The sequence below is a fragment of the Chlorocebus sabaeus genome, chromosome 3 (assembly GCF_047675955.1).
Source record: "Chlorocebus sabaeus isolate Y175 chromosome 3, mChlSab1.0.hap1, whole genome shotgun sequence".
NCBI lineage: Eukaryota > Metazoa > Chordata > Mammalia > Primates > Cercopithecidae > Chlorocebus > Chlorocebus sabaeus.
In genome coordinates this window covers 38,209,243-38,228,627 of record NC_132906.1, presented here as the reverse complement: position 1 = coordinate 38,228,627, position 19,385 = coordinate 38,209,243, and the positions used below count along the sequence as shown (strand labels likewise).

Below are 19,385 nucleotides of genomic sequence, written 5' to 3'. Positions count from 1 at the left end.
AAATTTCTTCATGTAGATTTACGTACAGGATGATGAGCAATAAGTATAGTTTTGCTATTTTGCTTTCATCTTAATTTATGGTTATGTTGAAATAGTCTCAGGTATCCTCTCTTATTGGCAATTTTGTTTTCTTTTAAATGCTTAGTGATAGTTTTGTTACTGAGGCTGTCTGTAGATACCTTAAGAGATAGCTATCTGTTAGTATTCAATTTGAGAAAAAAATTAAAATCTCCTATCTACAAGAAAATTATTCTCATTCATCTTCGTTCTTTAGTGCTGCAAGAGGGAAATATCACATTTTATTGAATTTTTTTTTTTATCTTTCCCATATGGCTCCTTGTCTCTCATATTGAAAGAAACATTTGATTGTGTCTGTACTTCAGACTGAGTTGTAGACAATGGCTGAAATATTTATGACAAGTTTTTCTTGGTCTGGGCTAATGTAAATTTAAGAACTTTCTTTTCTTTTTAATTATATTCCGTTGAAGGTTTATTTGTAAATCTTCTCCAGAAAATTCCAGTTTATAAAAAATGTATCCACCATTTTTGGATAAGTTATTGCTGCATAGTGCTTTTATATGAAATAGGAATAAGTATATGTTTTGAAAGTGAGATTAAATCCAGGAATCTCCTAAATTGTTTTAAATTGTATGCAGTGATGACCCATGTTTATGGCTATGAGAAGAAAAACTAGAATTAGATACTTAATATTGGCCACCATATGTTCATGTTGGAACAACTGGCAAATTCTTTCTTTGGATGCTGGTTTATTTCTTATGAAATGAGGACATTTAAGATCTTTCTTTTTGTTCAAAGCTATGCTGACTATGAAGAGTATGAGTAAAATATGTTCTGTTATCTGTGATTTAATTCCTTTGCTCCTGTAGTCTCTTCACAACCAGGTACTTTAGGTGCTGGAGAGACATAGTGATGTGCCGATAGTCACAGTGTCTGGCCTCCTAAACCATATCTTCAAGTCAGTCTTCACACTTTATCAAATGAACTGTTCTAGAGCAGAAATTCAGCCATATCTTTAGGACACTGATAGTTAATTATCAAATACATTCAAAGGGTGGTACCATCTTTGAACACAGCAACCCAGATTACCACTGAACTGGTTTTTCTTTATACTTACTGGTTTTGATAAGGCGTGCTTTTGATTTGTGGCCTCAACTTCTTTTATAACACTGTTTTCTTTGTCATGATTTCAGATGTCATTGATTTCAAGCTTTTATACATGGTCTATTTTTCATAATTGTGCAATGAAAATTTAAAATTATGTAACATTTATTAAAGGCCCACCATGTGAAAGGCAGTTAGAATTGAAGTTTGTAATTCAAGAAGCTAATCATATTACAAAAGTTATTTATTAACCCAGAATATCTTCTTTGTATCCATCGAAATGCGTCTGTTAAATTCTTATTATGCCATGGAAACATGAGGACAAAAGTGACCAGTGGACACAGGCGGTTCTTTTTCACCCCTGATTTTACCTTGCTTCTCTGTGGCGTTTGATTCTGCAAAGCAGTCTTTTAGGTGGTGCTCTCTTCATTCATGGTTTTTGACCCTGTGCTTGGCTTTTTCTCTTCTTGTCTTTCATGCATTTATCCTATGCATTTCTTCCATAGCTATCATGTACCATTCACTGCTTTAGGTGCTGGGGAAAGAGCAGTAAATAATACAAGATAGTCACTTACCTCATCAAGCTTATAATCTGTCAAAGAGATAAATGCTAATGATTCCTTAAATAAATTAACACTTTTGATAAGAGCTATTGAAAGGTATAAGGTGCTATGAGTGTATAATAAGTGGTCAGATAAGGCTTTCCCAAGGAAGGGACCTGGTAGCTCAGACTGAAGAGGCTAGTAGGAGATGGTCAGGTGAAGAGAATGTTCCAGGCAGAGAGGGAGCAGCATGTCCAAGGGCCCTGAAATTAGCATGAGGTTGGCACATACACGGAATTGGAAGAAAGTCACCTGCAAGACCAGATGGCAGGGACCAGATCATGACATACTTATATAGACCCTATGAAAAATTTTAATTTGTTGTTGTTGTTGTTTTCTCAAGTGCATTAGGACACCATTGAGAAGATCTGAGCAAAGGCATGATGTGGCAATATCATTTAAGTCCTTTTTTGGAAATCTTATTTTTTACTTATCACTTAAATGCTTGCATTCCATAGAACTCTGTGCATAGACCCTTTGTCATGCTACATATTCTCTCCATACTGTGAGTGAACTTCTCTGCTTCCCTGACTTCAACTGTTCTCCAGAGACTACTGATTTTCAAATCTTCTAGATCCACATACCCATTTCCCTCCTGGACATTTCTACCTAGATGGTCATAACTGCCTCAAAACAGGGAATTATACTTCTGGCAATTATGTTTTTATGAGGGAAAAAACCCTGCAATCTTAAATTAGAAGAAAAATTGTTGGAACTTTGAATTTTGGTTTAACCATATGAAATTACTGATGTTTAATTATTTTGGTTTAAATGAATACCTTATTTTTGAGTAAAGTGCATATTTACAAGTTTTTTAGACATGTTCTTAGTTATGTCTCATTGTTTTTTTCCTCCAGTTTGGTGCCTTACCAGCTGATTGTAATATTCCTTTGCCTCCCTCTAAAGAAGGTGGAACTGGCCACTCAGCACTTCCTCCTCCGCCTCCATTGCCTTCTGGTGGAGGGGTGCCGCCTCCACCCCCTCCCCCACCACCTCCTCCACTTCCAGGAATGCGGATGCCATTCGGTGGTCCTGTGCCTCCACCACCTCCCCTGGGATTCCTTGGAGGACAAAATTCTCCTCCTCTACCAACCCTGCCATTTGGGTTGAAACCAAAGAAAGAATTTAAACCTGAAATTAGCATGAGAAGATTGAATTGGTTAAAGGTAAAACAAATTAATAGAGGAAAATATTTTTACCTAGATCTAAATCTAATTTTGGATTTATATATACATAATTTCTAATGGAATTTAATTTATACATAATTTAATTTATATATATGTAATTTCAAATGTCACTAATCAAAGTGACAATAAAATAGCGGTTTTTTTTTTTTTTTCTTAAAGTATTAGGATAAAGCCCTTTGATATTGACTAAGACTTTCTGGTTTATAAATATGGTGAGAGTTGATGTTGTTCCAGTGGAATGTGATTTGTAATTAAATTGATAATTAAATATTATTGCAGTGAATCCTATGTTTATGAAGCGTTTCTCAAAAAAAAATGATGGTGTTCCTAGGAAATTTTCTCTGTTGATAGATGTTGGGAAAGTGTTAACTAGTTGTCAGAAGCTAATGTCTAATCAGATCTTAAGAATTCAGACTCCTGCAGAAAAATGGTTTTATAGTAACAGAAACATGGAAAATGCTGTATAATGTATCCTGCCCTTCAAGATGTATATAGTGCAGGTGAGGATTGTTAGAGACTATGAGAAATGCAATTGAGAAGAAGCTAATTAAATCATATTTCAAATCCTCAACTATTGGATCATGGAAGCGTTTTCTTCCTAATAAGACGTTAACATCCTGCAGAACTTGTATCTCATTGAACACACTTTGGGGAAAAATCTTACAGATGCGACTTTATAAATTTCTGCTGGTAGCTATGATAGTCTATGCATAGTGCTTGGCCTCGGACAGGTGAACACTCACCTGTTTATGAATCAGTCTTCTCTCTGATTGTAGATCAGACCTCATGAAATGACTGAAAACTGTTTCTGGATAAAAGTAAATGAAAATAAGTATGAAAATGTGGATTTGCTTTGTAAACTTGAGAATACATTTTGTTGCCAACAAAAAGGTAAGTTTTTGATTATTTATTAACTTATAATTTATTGATTATAAATTATTATTTAATTAATTTAATTTTAGAATTTTAACATGATGCTTTTTACATACCAATTTTTAGAAAACATTGGTTTTTGAATCCTGTACATGATATTTTTACATTCCTAATGGGCAAATAAATGGTATAATGAAATAAAGTGCTTAAAAAGTAAATTCTGTTTTAAAAATACAAAAGGTTAATATAAAATTTTGATTATTAAATTTTCTATATAATATTATTTTCGAAGATATTCCATTGGGATAAATTAGACTTTTGTTAAAGAAGACATTTTCAGAGATAGTTTTGGCATGAGAATGTCCTTTAGTTTGAAAAATAGAAAAACAAAATGTGTGCTTTCTTTCAGTTAGAATTTTACTACCCTTTAGTATTATAGTGACTTGGGGGGCTAGGAGAGGTATAGCATTAGGAGAAATACCCAATGTAGATGACGGGTTGATGGGTACAACAAACCACCATGGTACATGTATAACTATGTAACAAACCTGCATGTTCTGCACATGTATCCCAGAACTTAAAGTATAATCCAAAAAAAATTACAGTGACTATCACATAATTTAATTAATTGCTATGAGTCACATGGGATAGAAATATCAAATTTATAGTGTCTTAAGAGTTAGCTTGAAAGAGAAGTATCTGAGTAGATTATATGATCTTTTCATTAAAAGCAATGGCATTCATTTTCCAGAATGTTTTGTGATAGGTTTTACCTATGCAGTATGATTTTTAAAAAATTGTTTAGGTACTACGTTAAGTCTGAAAATTGAACTTATTTCATCCAGTTTCGTGGGCCTGCTACTTACATTTCAAGACTGATCTCCACACAGAATTTTTAAGTATTATATAAAACTTACATTTTAGGTCTGTAGTGCAAAACACTTAGATCAATCATTACCTTTTAATTTTCCAAAAGAACTTTTTCACTGTAGACTTATGCCACCTATATCCCTGGGCTCGTAGAACAAAGGAAGAGGTGGCAGGGAGAGATTGTACTGGATGGATACAGGTCAGAGACTTTTGTGTAGAGGGTTGAGTTGACTTCTTCTTAAATGTTGACTGTTAGCCAGGCACCATGCTAGATGCCTTATACATCTGATTTAACTTGAGCACAGCAGCCAAAGAATGTTGGCAGATATTTTTAAAATGTATTTGTATTCCTTTGAATGACTTTCTGAAAGATTAGAAACTCTTTCTAAAAGGTAATTGTAAATTAAGAAATTCTTAATGTAAATTAGAAACTCTTTCTAAAAGGTAATTGTAAATTAAGGTAGTTTTCTAGAATTTGGTAAATCAAAAACCGTTAACAGATATTTTTGAGTACCATTTATCCTGACTAAAATATTAAAAATGGTATATTTTTGGTCTTTGAACACAGGGAGAATTTTCTCAGCAAGCTCACCCTAGTAAACTTGAATAAGATTTTAATTTTACCTTTTGATTATGGAGGATCAAAATTTTCTTTGAATAAGATTAGTGTACTCTTCTGGCAATCAAGGAAAATATATGGCAGTTAAAATTTGTATTTACATGTAAAACACTTCAGAATTTCAGATTTCATTATCTGGAATTGATTAGTTTTCCTTTTGCTTTCCTAGTAGGTACAAATGGTGGTTCCTAAAAACTATTTAAGTAATGCTGCCATAGAGCTACTCTCTCTTTTTTTCTCCTTACTCTGATTACTTTCTTAATTAATGAGGCTCAAAAGGGAAACTTGTTAGCATGCCTTTAATTTAGCTGTAGTGTTAGCCCTAAATGAAATAATTGGACCTTTAAAAAATTCTTAAGTCATCTAACTTTAGCCTTGAGATTCAAGGTTGAAAAAAAAAATGATATATTTGCTGAATCTAATAGTAGTTAGAAAGATTAAGGTGAAAAGGTGATCAGTTTTTGCATACTCCTTATTTCCATCTCTCTCTGCCTTTGTACTGCTGGTCCTTTGGCCTGAAATCTTTACTTGACTTAGAGGCTGGCAGAGGACTATGATACCTTCTGTCTCAACTCAACTCAAATGCTGCTTTCTTTTTTTCTGTGACAGTAGATGACATTTCCAAGGGAACACAAAAGGTGGGGAAGCCCAGGGTTGTGACTTCGAGCAGTGCTAACATTTGTCAGTGGTAAGCAGAGATGAGCTGTAAAGGTGGCTATTTTTTTGAGACTTCATTTTAAAGAATAATTCCTAGGAAGCATTATTTGAGGAGTCCTAAGAATGCTTTTTGGCATTACTGGTCGTCTGGCAATCAAGGAAAATACATTGCAGTTAAAATGCGTATTTACATGCAAAACATTTTAGAGTATTTTATAGGAAAGGTCAGTCATTGCTGCATTCAGAGAAATGGTATTTTATATTGCCATTTAATAGGAAAGATCAGAAAGGAAGGAAAGAGAAAGAGGTCCAGAGAACTTAGACAAGACTGGTTAAGTAGACAGGTTGCTCTTTGTGGTCTCTATTCGTGACCTGGCTGCTGAGGCATTGAGTCCAAATGTTACATTCACCTGTCCCCCTGACTCCAACATACTTCGTTTGAATCAATTTTGTAATTGATGCATAATTCAAAATTATGACCGGGTGCAGTAGCTCCCGCCTATAATCTCAGCACTTTGGAAGGCCGAGGTGGGTGAATCACTTGAGGCCGGGAGTTTGAGACCAACCTGGCCGACATGATGAGACCCCCATTTCCACTAAAAAAATTAAAACAAAAACTAACAACAACAAAAACAGCCAGGCATGGTGGTGCACACCTGTAGTTCTAGCTACTCCGGAGGCTGAGGCATGAGAATTGCTTGAACCTGGGAGGCAGAGGTTGCAGCGAGCCAGGATCATGCCACTGCACTCCAGCCTGGGCAACAGAGTAAGACTCTGTCTCAAAAAAAAGAAAAAAAAAAACCCAAAACAAAAGTAAACCTGGTCACTTATATATTGTTCATTCCAAGGTGAAAATCCATTTGTCTTTCCACCCTTTAGCAAGCCAGTGTGGGAGATAGAGGCATTGGCTGCTGGCTGATTTTCATCACAACTAGGCGGGAAAGGATGGTAATTACTGAAGAATAGTGGGGTTTTTAGAGAAATGGCGTATCTCTGTTTTTTATTGCAGTAGTAACTGTTTGGACTGAGAATCAAGGCTATTTCTTTGATTATAAAGAAGGACATTCCATCCTAGGCATTTAAATGATAGATGCCAATCCTTTGTGCTTCCCAAGCATTCAAAAAAAAAAAAAAAAAAAAAAAAAGGTAGTAAGAACAAAGGAACCGAATCCAATCATTTAAAGAGATCCTTGAAGATTTCTCTCATGTAGCCTTTATTTGTTGTCAAATAAGTGGGTTTTTTTTTCTTACGGTAGACACTACTTTAGGTTTTCAGGACTTTTACTGTTTAGACCACTGGGATTTACAAGTCTAATATATTGAGAGCTGGAAAAGGAGCTAATATCTATTGCATATACGTGATATATCAGTGCCTGAGCTGGGTTGTCTTCATATTATCTTGTTTAATCTTTACTGTATCTCAGCTGAGATCTTTTCTTTTGGTCTGCTGATGGCAAAACAATTCTGACTTCTTGCTATACTATCCTGTTTACACTACCAAGATATTCTTGATAAGGGCTTGGATATTTCCTCTTAATTCCTGTTGCCTTTTATTACATTCCTACTTTTTTTTTTGTTTTTTTGTTCCAAATAGATCTTACCTATTCTGCTTTTTAAATTAATCTTTGTGACCATTTTATAACGCTTCTGTGGGAAAGTACCTTGTGCCATATCTGTAGAGGAATAGGAATCCTCTGTAATCCATTTCCTGTGAAAAATCAGTAATTTTTTCCTGATTCACTTACATCATTTTCTTTTATACTTTATTTTGCTGTTAAGTAACTCACTTTGGTTTTCTTGATTCTCTCTTGTAAGTTTTTGGGATACATCTCAGCTTTCTATATTTTAAATTATTCTGGAAATATATATAGATACTTTTCCAGATTATCTTTTTTTCTTTTTCTCATACCTCCTCTTTCATATCTTCCACTTTTTCTTATTGGCTACCACTGCCCCACTCAACAAATATTTATTGGGTGCATATTGCATGTTGCGCCTCGTGCTTGACACTGGGGATGCCAGCATGAGTAAGGTAGGCGTGCTTCCCTTACTCCTGTTGCTTTTACATTCCTGATGAAGTCAGTCAAGCTCTTAGTTGAAGCATAATAACGAGGAGTGGAATAACAAATGCTAATTTTGATTTTAGGAAAGACTGACATATTTTACGAAATTCAGCTTCTGTTAAGACTTAACAAGGTTATAAAAGAACATTGTTTATATTTCTCTCTGAAATTTAATCATAATATTCACATATTGAACATTTGGTATCATCAAAATAATGCTAATGACCTGTGTGTGTGGTTTTTTTTTTCTTTTTTTAAACCAGATTGGAAGCATCTGTTGGTTAATTTTTACAGGCTGTTGGAAAATGGATTAGAGTATACTAACAGGTTATTGGTGTTGGATTTGTCAAGTAAAATTAATATTAATTACTTTCATTATTCACAAACTGTTAACTTAATAGGGATTAAAGGACTTTCTGAAAGTATATGAATAGTCTAATTCACTTAGACTAATTTATTATGAAAATGTGGTTCCACAATTGTTAGCTTTCTGAAGTAATCATATTTTATAACAGGTACGTCATACGTGCCAGATAGGGCCCATAAATTGGTTTATAAATTATTTCTCAACTGAATAGTTATGGCATATGGAAAAAGTTAATGGATTATCCACTTAAAAACAAATCAAGCTTAGATTTCTGACATCATAGTTCAGTGGACAAAGAATTGAGGTAGTAAGTGATAAACATGGATTATCCCAGCAACTTGGCTGTGTTCAAGATGTTGCATTGTATTTGAAACATAATTTATTCCTCTGTACAAACAAATGTGTATAAAAATTTTGAAACTACCTCACAAGGCTACATTAAGGTGAACACATAGAAATATGGTTTTGTTTTTTTTTGGAATGCATGCTAATAAAGAGATGATGCCAAAATAAATGGAACATGTTTTATACATAGTAAAGTTTTCTGAAAAGAACAGAATATTTCACAAATGCTAATTTGGAAGATTGGGGAGAAAGTCAGTAGAGAATGAAATATTTCTCTAGGGACATATCATTTGGTTCTTGTCTGTGGCTGAATCTCAAAAGTACTAAAGAATTAAGGAAATTATGAAATGGGTCAAGAATATCTTATCTTCCCATTAAAGGATCTCATTGTTACCAGTTACAGTACTTTCTCTGTTGAGGTGCTGAAGAAATGAGAATTTATTTTGAAAGCTTTAGAGAAATGGGAACTAAAGAGAGAGGCTAAAGAAAGTGGATTTATTTAGCTTGGAGCCACAGAAGACTTGCAAGTCCACCAAGTGCTTTGGTTAAATGCTTGGTTACAGCATATCTTTGGTAGAGTGCGGTAGAAATTTATGCATTGTAACATCTGTACAGTATGCAAGAAACATGTCTAGTTTGAATCCCTATAAATAGACATGTTTCTTGCATGCTGTACAGATGTTACAAACAGAAAGAGAAGAAACTAGGGTGTAGGTATATTGGGGTGTGTACGTACATACACATAGCTTTTTCTTTCTTTTTTCTACTTCCCTACTTCTACTGGAGAAAGGAATGATATTAGGGTAATGGATTTGACTGGAGTCACTTGACTAATGGTAGATTGGAGGATACTGTTTCTTTTCCATTTTACAAGTTAACCTTGATATTTTAATATTGGTAGTAAGTTCTTAGTGGTGTGTCTATAGCTATCATCCCTTAACAAAATTATAAAATTGTTACATTTCATTGTTGTTATCTCACACCTTTTGTCTCAAAATTTATCTTACATTTTCTCTATCTTCTGCCTTACTCTCCATTTCATCAGGGCAATTCTAGTTGCCCTCCTATTGTTTAAAGTGCACTTCCCTATTTTAGGCAGTTCTTTGCCTTGTCTGCATCATGTTCTGTCATTCAGGACTCCCACTCAAATTAGTGCTTGTTATTAACCACCTGGAAATTTAAATGAGGCTTATCCTTCTGAATGCTCTATTGTAATCTTAAAGCATTAATAACATTTTGAGGCTGGGCACAATGACTCGTGCCTCTAATCTCAGCACTTTGGGAGGCCAAGACAGGAGGATTGCTTGAGGCCAGGAATTCATGACCAGCGTGGGCAATGTAATGAGACCTGTCTCTACAAAAGTAGACATTGGGTGATAGAGTGAGACCCTGTCTCTATTTAAAAAGAAAAATTTGTAAATGTAGCTATTCACATACCTATCTCCTCCTTCCCCTCCCCCCATCCTTACACATACTGTTTGCCTGACTAGGAGATGGAATCATCTAGAGTTAAAATGGTAACCTGATACCATCCTTGGAACACAGGAAGAGAATAGGGTCAAGATAGGAGAGTCAGAAGTAGATACAGGGTACTTCTTGCTGGATTAAATGCTATATAGCAATTTGGTATTAAATAAATAGTATAGCAAATAAATGGTATAAATATAGTAAATAGTAAATTCTATATAGCATTTTGATGTTAAACAGAATAAGTTATACATATTCTTAGAAAAATATGTATAAAAATAACTTTATTATATATTTTAGAACCTTGAATTTCACAATTTAGATTTTTAGGTGATTATGCATTCATGTGTTTAGGTAAGCTATTCTTGTCCCTCAAGGTTAAATCATTTGGGCATATGATCTTATAATGTATTCTGTGCATTTAATAGAAGCTTTCACATGTTTGTTGGCATCTGAGTAGGTAAGCCAGGTTAGAGACCTTTTGTTAGCACAACTTTCACTTGTCGAAGTTCATCTCTGTATCTTAAAAGAATGGATGTTTCAAAGTCAGACACTTTATCCCAGAATTCTTAACTTGGGGTCTGCAGATAGAATTATGGGGTCTGAACTTGGGTAAGAAAAACAATCACATACTTTAACCTCTAATTGAAATTTAGCTTTTTCTTCAATTATAGGCAACAAACATAGCAGTACCTATTAAATTTCCATGAGTACAGTTCATATATACTTTCAAAATACATTAGAATTATTTTAGTTAAGTTGAAATATCATTTAAAATGATCAGTATTTCAAAATTAGAGTAGTTATTAGACCTGCAACTAGATCTTGTTATTTAATTCATTAATAAAGCAGATTTTGTTGATTGGTTCCATCTGGAAGCAGACACAGAGATACTGGAGTGTGGGTTTTTTTTAAGGGTCAGGATGCAAGACTGGGCAGGTAAAACCTTAGACCATGGTGCAAACCTGACAAATTCTCAGCCAGTCTAGCTAGGAAGGAGCTCTGGAACAAATGATGCCTGTGAGAGGAGTCCCTCACTGGGCCCTAGTGGCAGTCCTTACTACTTGTCCCAGGCTCAGCCATAGGCTGAGGACTGCCCAGGAGGAGTGTGGCCTGGACTCAAAAGTTAAGGAGGATTCTAAAGTTGCTAACACCTTGAAGCCTGTCAGCTAAATGCACTCCTTGAGACTGAATGGAAAGTTCTTCCTAAATGGAGATCTGAGCAGCACATCTACATTGCTTCCTCACATGTGTATTACTATTTCATAAACTGGTGTTTAATGCGTTTTGATAGCTCCTTTCAAGTATAATTTGCTTCCTTTGAAATCCTATATATTTTTGTTTATGCATTTAAAAATACTATTTTGAGAAAGGGTCCACTTCTTTGACTATCAATGGGGTCTTTGGTAAAAAAAAAGGTCAAGAATTAATTCAGACTCTCTCATTTATGCAGTAGTGAAAGTGAAGTAACGTCAAAGACCTGGGCCTGAGCCTGGGCTTAACTGCTGCCTATTTAAATTTATGTTGCCTTTTTTTTTTTTTTTTTTAATTCAAGGAACCAATACATGTAATGAAACATTTCATCTAACTTAGAATAATGTTTTAAGGCAATTTTAACATCAGACTGTCCATTTTTGAATCTCACTTTAACAGACTACTATAATGCATTTATTAATAAAAGTATACTTAGATCAAATCTGGACAAAATATGAAACTCATTAATTAGATGATAATAAAACAACATATTAATAATGTATTTTTTACTAGTTAAATGTTTGCTTATGTTACTTTATTTGCTCCCAGAAACATTTATGTGAAAGAACCAAGACAGATGTTGTATTCATTTATATGTAAGAAAGTTACATTCTTTGGTGAATTTCAGCTAAAAGAATCAGCCACTCTGAAGGGAATACAGATCCAAGTCTAAAGCCATTGGTCTTTGTGCTATGCCATGCTGCTTCTCTGATTAAAAGAAATCCTATTATGTTTTATTTAAAGTGCTCTGCTTTGATTTAAAATAATTTTCCTCTCATCTCCTGCCACCTTACCACTGCCCCACAGCAGTTCACCCTCATTCCACAATTTATATTAAAGGCTTTAAAAACTTGCCGTTTTTTATTAAGACCATCTTTCATCATTTGGTACCTCTATTCACTTCTGTAAGTATTTGAGCTGTAAATACTAACACCATGCTGTGTAATATACACGCGAAGTGAGGGATGTTGTAGAGCCCACCCTACAAGTGTGTGACCCTGGCTTTTACAGCTGTAGTTTCTTTCCTCTATAAAATGGGGGACATAATACCCATCTCATGAGGTTATTGTGAGGATTATATAATGCATATTGTAAAGCATCTTTTGCAGTGCCCAGCTCATTGTAGTTGCTCAGGAAATGTTAGCTGAACTTAAATGTTGAGAATACAGAACTCATTTCAACTTATAAAGTTTTGTGTATCACCTCTGAATCTTCCACACTGTAACAGGTTAAATGGCCTATATTCACTGTAGCCTTGCTTTCAAGTGAAACTTTCTAAATCATGAAACTACTGTGTTAACTGACCTATGTTAATAGCCACTTATGGAGACTACTGTAACACTAGTTCATACCATTAACTTTAGAAAATAATAATAGATTATTCTGTATATTTAGTTTCATTTTTATGTATGTCTTAAATGTCAAGTGCTTCATTAAGTTTCTTGAGACAGGGATTTGTTGAATCAGGAATAAATATAAAGCTCTTTTTTATTTCCTGATTTTTTTTTTCCCCATGACTTCTTTCCTTTCAGTTGATGACTCATTCATGGAACTGGGGCCTAATAATATTTGAAATTTTATGAGATTTGAAAGCTGAAATTCTAAACTTTGCTTTTCTTGTTGTGATTTCAGTTTTAGAGCATTGAACTGGTGACTTAGGGGGTGATCTTGAAAAACTCATTCACTCTCTTGTAAAATGTTACTTGTTGCTAATAATTCATTATTTTTGACAGTGATTTACATTTTCAGAGATTAGTGAGGATGGTAGAGATGGCTCAATATAATTATGGACCTGGGTTGAATTAAGGCATAGAGAACCTTTATTTGATAGGCAAATAAGAATGCCAGATAAAGTGTATGGCTAAATTCTCTGAAGGGTTTGCAGGAGGCATGATAACTTTTAGTGTTTTTAGTTTCATAGATTGCTAGCAGAAGGTTCGGAAGAGTGATAATTTTTTAGGAATGGATTACTCCTTTTTTTCTCCTCCATTTGTGTGGTACAAGCTAATAGAAATTAGTTGGGTGAACCATATGTCATTATACCATTTTGACAATAGAAACCTTCACATGATTCAACTATTCATTTCCTAAACTGCTGACAAATTATTAAGGAAATACATAAAGAAATGTCTTTCGTTTTTAGCTTAAATGAAAGTGAGTATTTATACTTCCCTACTAGCTTGACAGGTAATAGATGAGGAGGACAGAACTCTTGAAGTGAAAATTATTCAACTCAGAATATGACTTACAGCCCCCAAATCTGTGATTGGAAAAAAAAACCTTAGAATTTTACATTCTGTATTAGTGCATATAAATCCATCCTTTCTTGTGAATCAGTGAGGAAATTTGCCTGCAGGGAATGATTAAAACAAGAAGTCTGGTGGTTGGTGGTCCTAGAGTTGGTTAATTCAACATCCCAGTGATGCCAGAACTCTAGGTTAACTTCTCATCTATTTTTCTTAGCTTTCCCTTCAATTTCAGCTTAGCTTAGCTAACAGAGACTGGAAGAATCATACTCACAAATGGGGTTTGTATTAGTTTTCTATTGCTGCTATAACACATTACTATAGATTTAGCAGCTTTAAAAATGCAAATTTATTATCTTCCAATTCTATAGAAGTCCAGTATGGGTTTCACTAGTCTAAAATCAACAGGACTGTGTTCTTTTCTGGATGCTCTGGAGGAGAATATGTTTCCTTGCCTTTTCCAGTGGCTAGAGGCCACCCACATTCCTCAGCTTGTGGTCTCCTTCCTGTATCATCAAAGCCAGCAACAGCAGAGCAAGTCATCTTGTTACATCTCTCTCGCCTGGCTTCCATGATTCCATCTCCTTCTCTAACTCTGACCTAACCTACGAAAGGTTCTTTTAAAGACTCACATGGGATTAAATCAGGCCCACCTGGATAATCCATTCTGCTCTTCCCCATCTCAGAATCCTTAACCTTGATCACATGTGCAAAGTTCCTTTTTCCATGTGAGGTAAATTATTCACTGGGTCCCGAAATGAGGACATGGATATCTTTGGCAACGAGGGCTGTGGAACAACTCTATGACGTAAAATTGCAGTATTTCACAGGATACTTGGGTGTGAAACGAACACTATTTATGTTATGTCACTTTCTTTTAGCTTGCATTCCTTTTATAGGAATGCCATTTTAGGAGTCCTGGGGCATTTTGACTCAACTTTTTAAATCATTTATTCTATTCACAAAATGTTTATTGAAGACTGGGTACAGTGGTTCACACCTGTAATCCCCGCACTTTGGGAGGCTTAGGTGGGTGGAGCACCTGAGGTCAGGAATTTGAAACCAGCCTGACCAACATGGTAAAACCCCATCTCTACTAAAAATACAAAAATTAGCTGAGTGTGATGGCGGGCGCCTGTAATCCCAAGTATTTGGGAGGCTGAGGCAGGATAATCGCTTGAACCTGGGAGGCGGAGGTTGCGGTGAGCCGAGATCGTGCCATTGCTCTCCAGCCTGGGAAACAGGAGTGAGACTCTGTCTCAAAAAAAAAGTTTATTGATGTTTAAATCTATATCAATCACATTAACATATGTTTTTGTCCCCATAGCCAAATATGCCTTTCTAGATTTTAGGAAAAATTCTTATATTGTGTTTTCTTAAGTACCAGGAAACATTTTTTCCCTTCTTTGTCAAAATGTTATATTTAATTAATGTGCATCAAGTATCATAGTGTGTATTTTGCAGTTTGTAATATATACTACTAATTTAATTTTTTTCTGGGAAATAAATAAATTATATATATTTTTATTTCATATATCTTTTTAAACCTAGAAATACTTTCTATAAACCTAGAGTAAAGAGCCACTGGCATTTAAAAACATTTTTTGTGACTCTCACTAATATTTAAGATTGAAAGAGAAACTATTTCTAATCTAGAAAAATATTCATTAACTTTTAAAAGATAACAATGTCTACATTGCCTGTTGATAAACTAAATTTCCTTATCTTAAAGTTTATATTTTAAAACACAGATTGTTACTCTTGTTTTATGATGTTTCACAACATATTTTTACTTCAATATTTCTGTTCATGTGATAGAGACTCTGGGAATAGAGACCTTTTCCTCGTTCAAATGTTACTGAGACCTAATAATGGATATGAATATATATAATTTTATCATAATATGGAAAATATATGTTATTATAATTACATATTTCAATGGATAATTTAAAATACAGTATATAAAGTTTATTTTAATTGGAAAAACTTCATCACTGAGGGAAATCACATTTATCAAAAGATCTCTAGCTGCGACATTTCACACAAAATAAACCATTTATTTTAATTTAATTGTTGGCTCTTAGTCATTTTCCAGTCCACTCTTCTATCATCATATTACCTTAGACTCATTCTTCCTGAAGCAGGGCTCTTCTTTCTCGTTTAATCTTCTTTTCTTTTTCATTAGAGAGCCAATTATTTTTCAGGGTTTCACAGGTCACAGTGGGACAGTTTGGCTTTCTGTTCCCCTAGCATAAGATTCAACCCAGGGAAGCTAAAATAACCAATGGGATAATTGTGTTTGTTTTTAAATGAGGGGTATTAGTCTTTAGAGCTTTTATCTTTTTCCATTTTAAAATTAGGCTTTTTCTGAATATTTTACTTTCCCAAGTTTTATTTTACTTCATTTTGTATCTTCTGTATTTGTATATACATAAATGACATTTTAAAATTGACCAATTATTTGTATTTTCATTAAATAGTTTTGCAGATTCAGCAGTTTTTCAGTACTAATAGCAAGAAAAACTGCAGTTTGTGTCAACTTCAGCATGGTAACTGTAATTGTCTGTTTTCACGCTGCTAATAAAGACATGCCTGAGACTGCGTAATTTATAAAGAAAAGGAGGTTTAATGGCCTCACAGTTCCACATGACTGAGGAGGACCCACAGTCATGGCATAGGCAATGGAGGAGCAAAAGCCCATCTTACATGGTGGCAGGCAAGAGAGCATGTGCAGGGGAACTGACCTTTATAAAACCATCAGATCTCGTGAGACTTATTCACTATTATGAGAATAACGTGGGTAAAACCCACCCCCATGATTCAATTACCTCCCACTGGGTCACTCCCACAACACATGGGGATTATGGGAGTTAAATTCAAGATAAGATTTGGATGGGGACGTAGCCAAACCATGTCATTCCACCCCTGGTCCCTCCCAAATATCATGTCTTCATATTTCAAAACCAATTATGCCTTCCCAACAGTCCCCCAAAGTCTTAACTCAAAAGCATTAACCCGAAAGACCACAGTCCAAAATCTCATCTGAGACAAGGCAAGTTCCTTCCACCTATGAGCCTGTAAAATCAAAAGCAAGTTAGTTACTTCCTAGATACAATGGGGGTACAGGCATTGGGTAAATACACACATTCCAAGTGGGAGAAACTGGCCAAACCAAAAGGTCTACAGGCCCCATGCAACTCTGAAATCCAGCAGGCGGTCAAATCATAAAGCTCCAAAATGATCTCCTTTGACTCCATATCTCACATCCAGGTCACACTAATGCAAGAGGTGTGTTCCCATGGTCTTGGGCAGCTCTGCCTCTGTGGTTTTGCAGGGTACATCCCCACTCCTGGCTGCTTTCATGGGGTGGTGTTGAGTGTCTGTGAGTTTTCCAGGTGCATGGTGCAAACTGTCAGTGGATCTACCATTCGGGGGTCTGGAGGACAGTGGCTCCCTTCTCATAGCTCCACCCAGCAGTGCCCGAGTGGGGACTTTTTGTGGGGGCTCCCACTCCACATTTCCCTTCCACACTGCCCTAGCAGAGACTCTCCATGAGAGCGTCATCCCTGCAGCATGCCTCTGCCTGGGTATCCTGGCATTTCTATACATCCTCTGAAATCGAGGTGGAGGTTTCCAAACCTCAGTTCTTGACTTCTTTGCACCCACAGTCCTGACACCATGTGTAAGCCGCCCAGGCTTGGGGCTTGCACCCTCTGATGCAACAGCCTGAGCTGTACCTTTGCCCCTTTTAGCTATAGCTGGGACACAGGGCACCAAGTCCTGAGACTGCACGAAGCAGCAAGGCCCTGGGCCCAGCCCACGAAACCATTTTTCCCTTCTAGGTCTCCAGGCCTATGATAGGAGTGGCTGCCATGAAGACTTCTGACATGCCTTGGAGACATTTTCCCCATTGTCTTGGTGATTAACATTTGACTCCTCATTACTTATGCAAATTTCTGCAGCTGATTTGAATTTCTCCTCCGAAAATGGGTTTTCTTTTCTATTGCATCATCAGGCTGCAAATTTTTTGAACTTTTATGCTCTGCTTTCATGTTAAACATAAGTTCCAGTTTGAAACCATATCTTTGTAAATGAATAAAACTGAATGCTTTTAACAGCACCCAGGTAACCTCTTGAATGCTTTGCTGCTTGGAAATTTCTTCTACCAGATACTCTAAATCATCTCTCTCATGTTCAAAGTTCCACAGATCTCGAGGGCAGGGGCAAAATGTTCCCAGTCTCTTTGATAAAACATAGAAAGATTCACCTTTATTCTAGTTCCCAACAAGTTCCTCATTTCCATGTGAGACCACCTCAGCCTGGAGTTTATTGTCCATATTACAATCAGCATTTTGGTTAAAACCATTCAACAAGTCTCTAGGAAGTTCCAAACTTTCCCACATCTTCCTGTCTTCTGAGCCCTCCAAGTCTCTAGGAAGTTCCAAACTTTCCCACATTTTTCTGTCTTCTACTGAGCCCTCCAAACGATTTCAACCTCTGCCTGTTATCCAATTCTGAAGTCGCGTCCACATTTTTGGATATCTTTACAGCAGCAGCCGCTCCCTGCAGTGCCAATTTACTGTATTAGTCGCTTCTCATGCTGCTAATAAAGATATACCCGAGACTGGGTAATTTATAAAGAAAAAGAGGTTTAATTAGCTTACAGTTCCACATGGCTGGGGAGGCCTCACAATCATGTAGGAATGCAAAGGAAGAGCAAAGGCAGGTCTTACATGGTGGCAGACAGGAGAGTGTGTGCAGAGAAACTGCCCTTTATAAAAATATCGGCTCTCATGAAACGTATTCACTATCATGACAATAGCATGTGAGAAACACACCCCCATGATTCAGTTACCTCCAACTGGCTTCCTCCCATGATGGGATTATGGGAGCTAGAATTCAAGATGAGATTTTGGTGGGGACACAGCCAAACCACATCAGTAATAATAGTTTCATAATATAATTTTTCATATATAAAAATACATATGTACACATACAAATGCAAATATATATAAAAGTGTATGTATATATATATGAAAGAATATTCCATAAACCAGAAAATCTGAAGTTGAGTAATCATTGGATTGTTTCATTTGTTATTACCTTGATATGGTTTGTCTCTGTGTCCTCACCCAAATCTCATTTTGAATTGTAATTCCTGGTGTTGGAGGTGGGGCCTAGTGGGAGGTGATTGGATTGTGTAAGTGGTTACTAATGGTTCCACATCATCCCCTTAGTGCTGCCTCATGATTGAGTTCTCATGAGATCTGGTTGTTTAAAAGTGTGTAGCAACTTCCCCTTTGCTCCCTTTTCCTCCTGCTTTAGTCATATAGGATGTACTGGCTTCCCCTTTGCCCTTCTGCTATGATTGTAAGTTTCCTGCCCTCTCTACAGACTATGGAACTGTGAGTCAATTAAACCCCCTTTCTTTACAAATTACCAGTCTCAGGTGGTTCTTTATAGCAGTGTGAGTATGGACTAATATACACCTATATTATTTAATAAGATAGTCAAATGCAGAGAAGTCAACTAACCACCTGACATGATCATCCCCTGTCCACTTTTGTATCTCTGTGGTATCCATTATTAAGACAGTTGTTTTGTGAATGTGTTCTTGATGAATAAGCCTGTCTTACAACCATAATAACCCAAATTTTACCATTATTTATGATTATATTAGGGTTATAAGGCCAGAGCAACTGTTGGAAGCGAA

At 35.8% G+C, this 19,385-nt stretch overlaps 1 protein-coding gene across 2 annotated transcripts in view; it reads left to right on the top strand.

Annotated features, from left to right (window-relative positions):
- DIAPH3 (diaphanous related formin 3) overlaps window positions 1–19,385 on the top strand; it is a 506,525-nt gene that overhangs the window by 188,523 nt on the left and 298,617 nt on the right. For both annotated transcript variants that reach the window (XM_073014378.1, XM_073014377.1), the window contains 2 exons: window positions 2,582–2,890; window positions 3,688–3,802. In XM_073014378.1, the coding sequence (XP_072870479.1) occupies window positions 2,582–2,890; window positions 3,688–3,802 (424 nt within the window). The remainder of the gene's footprint in view (window positions 1–2,581; window positions 2,891–3,687; window positions 3,803–19,385) is intronic.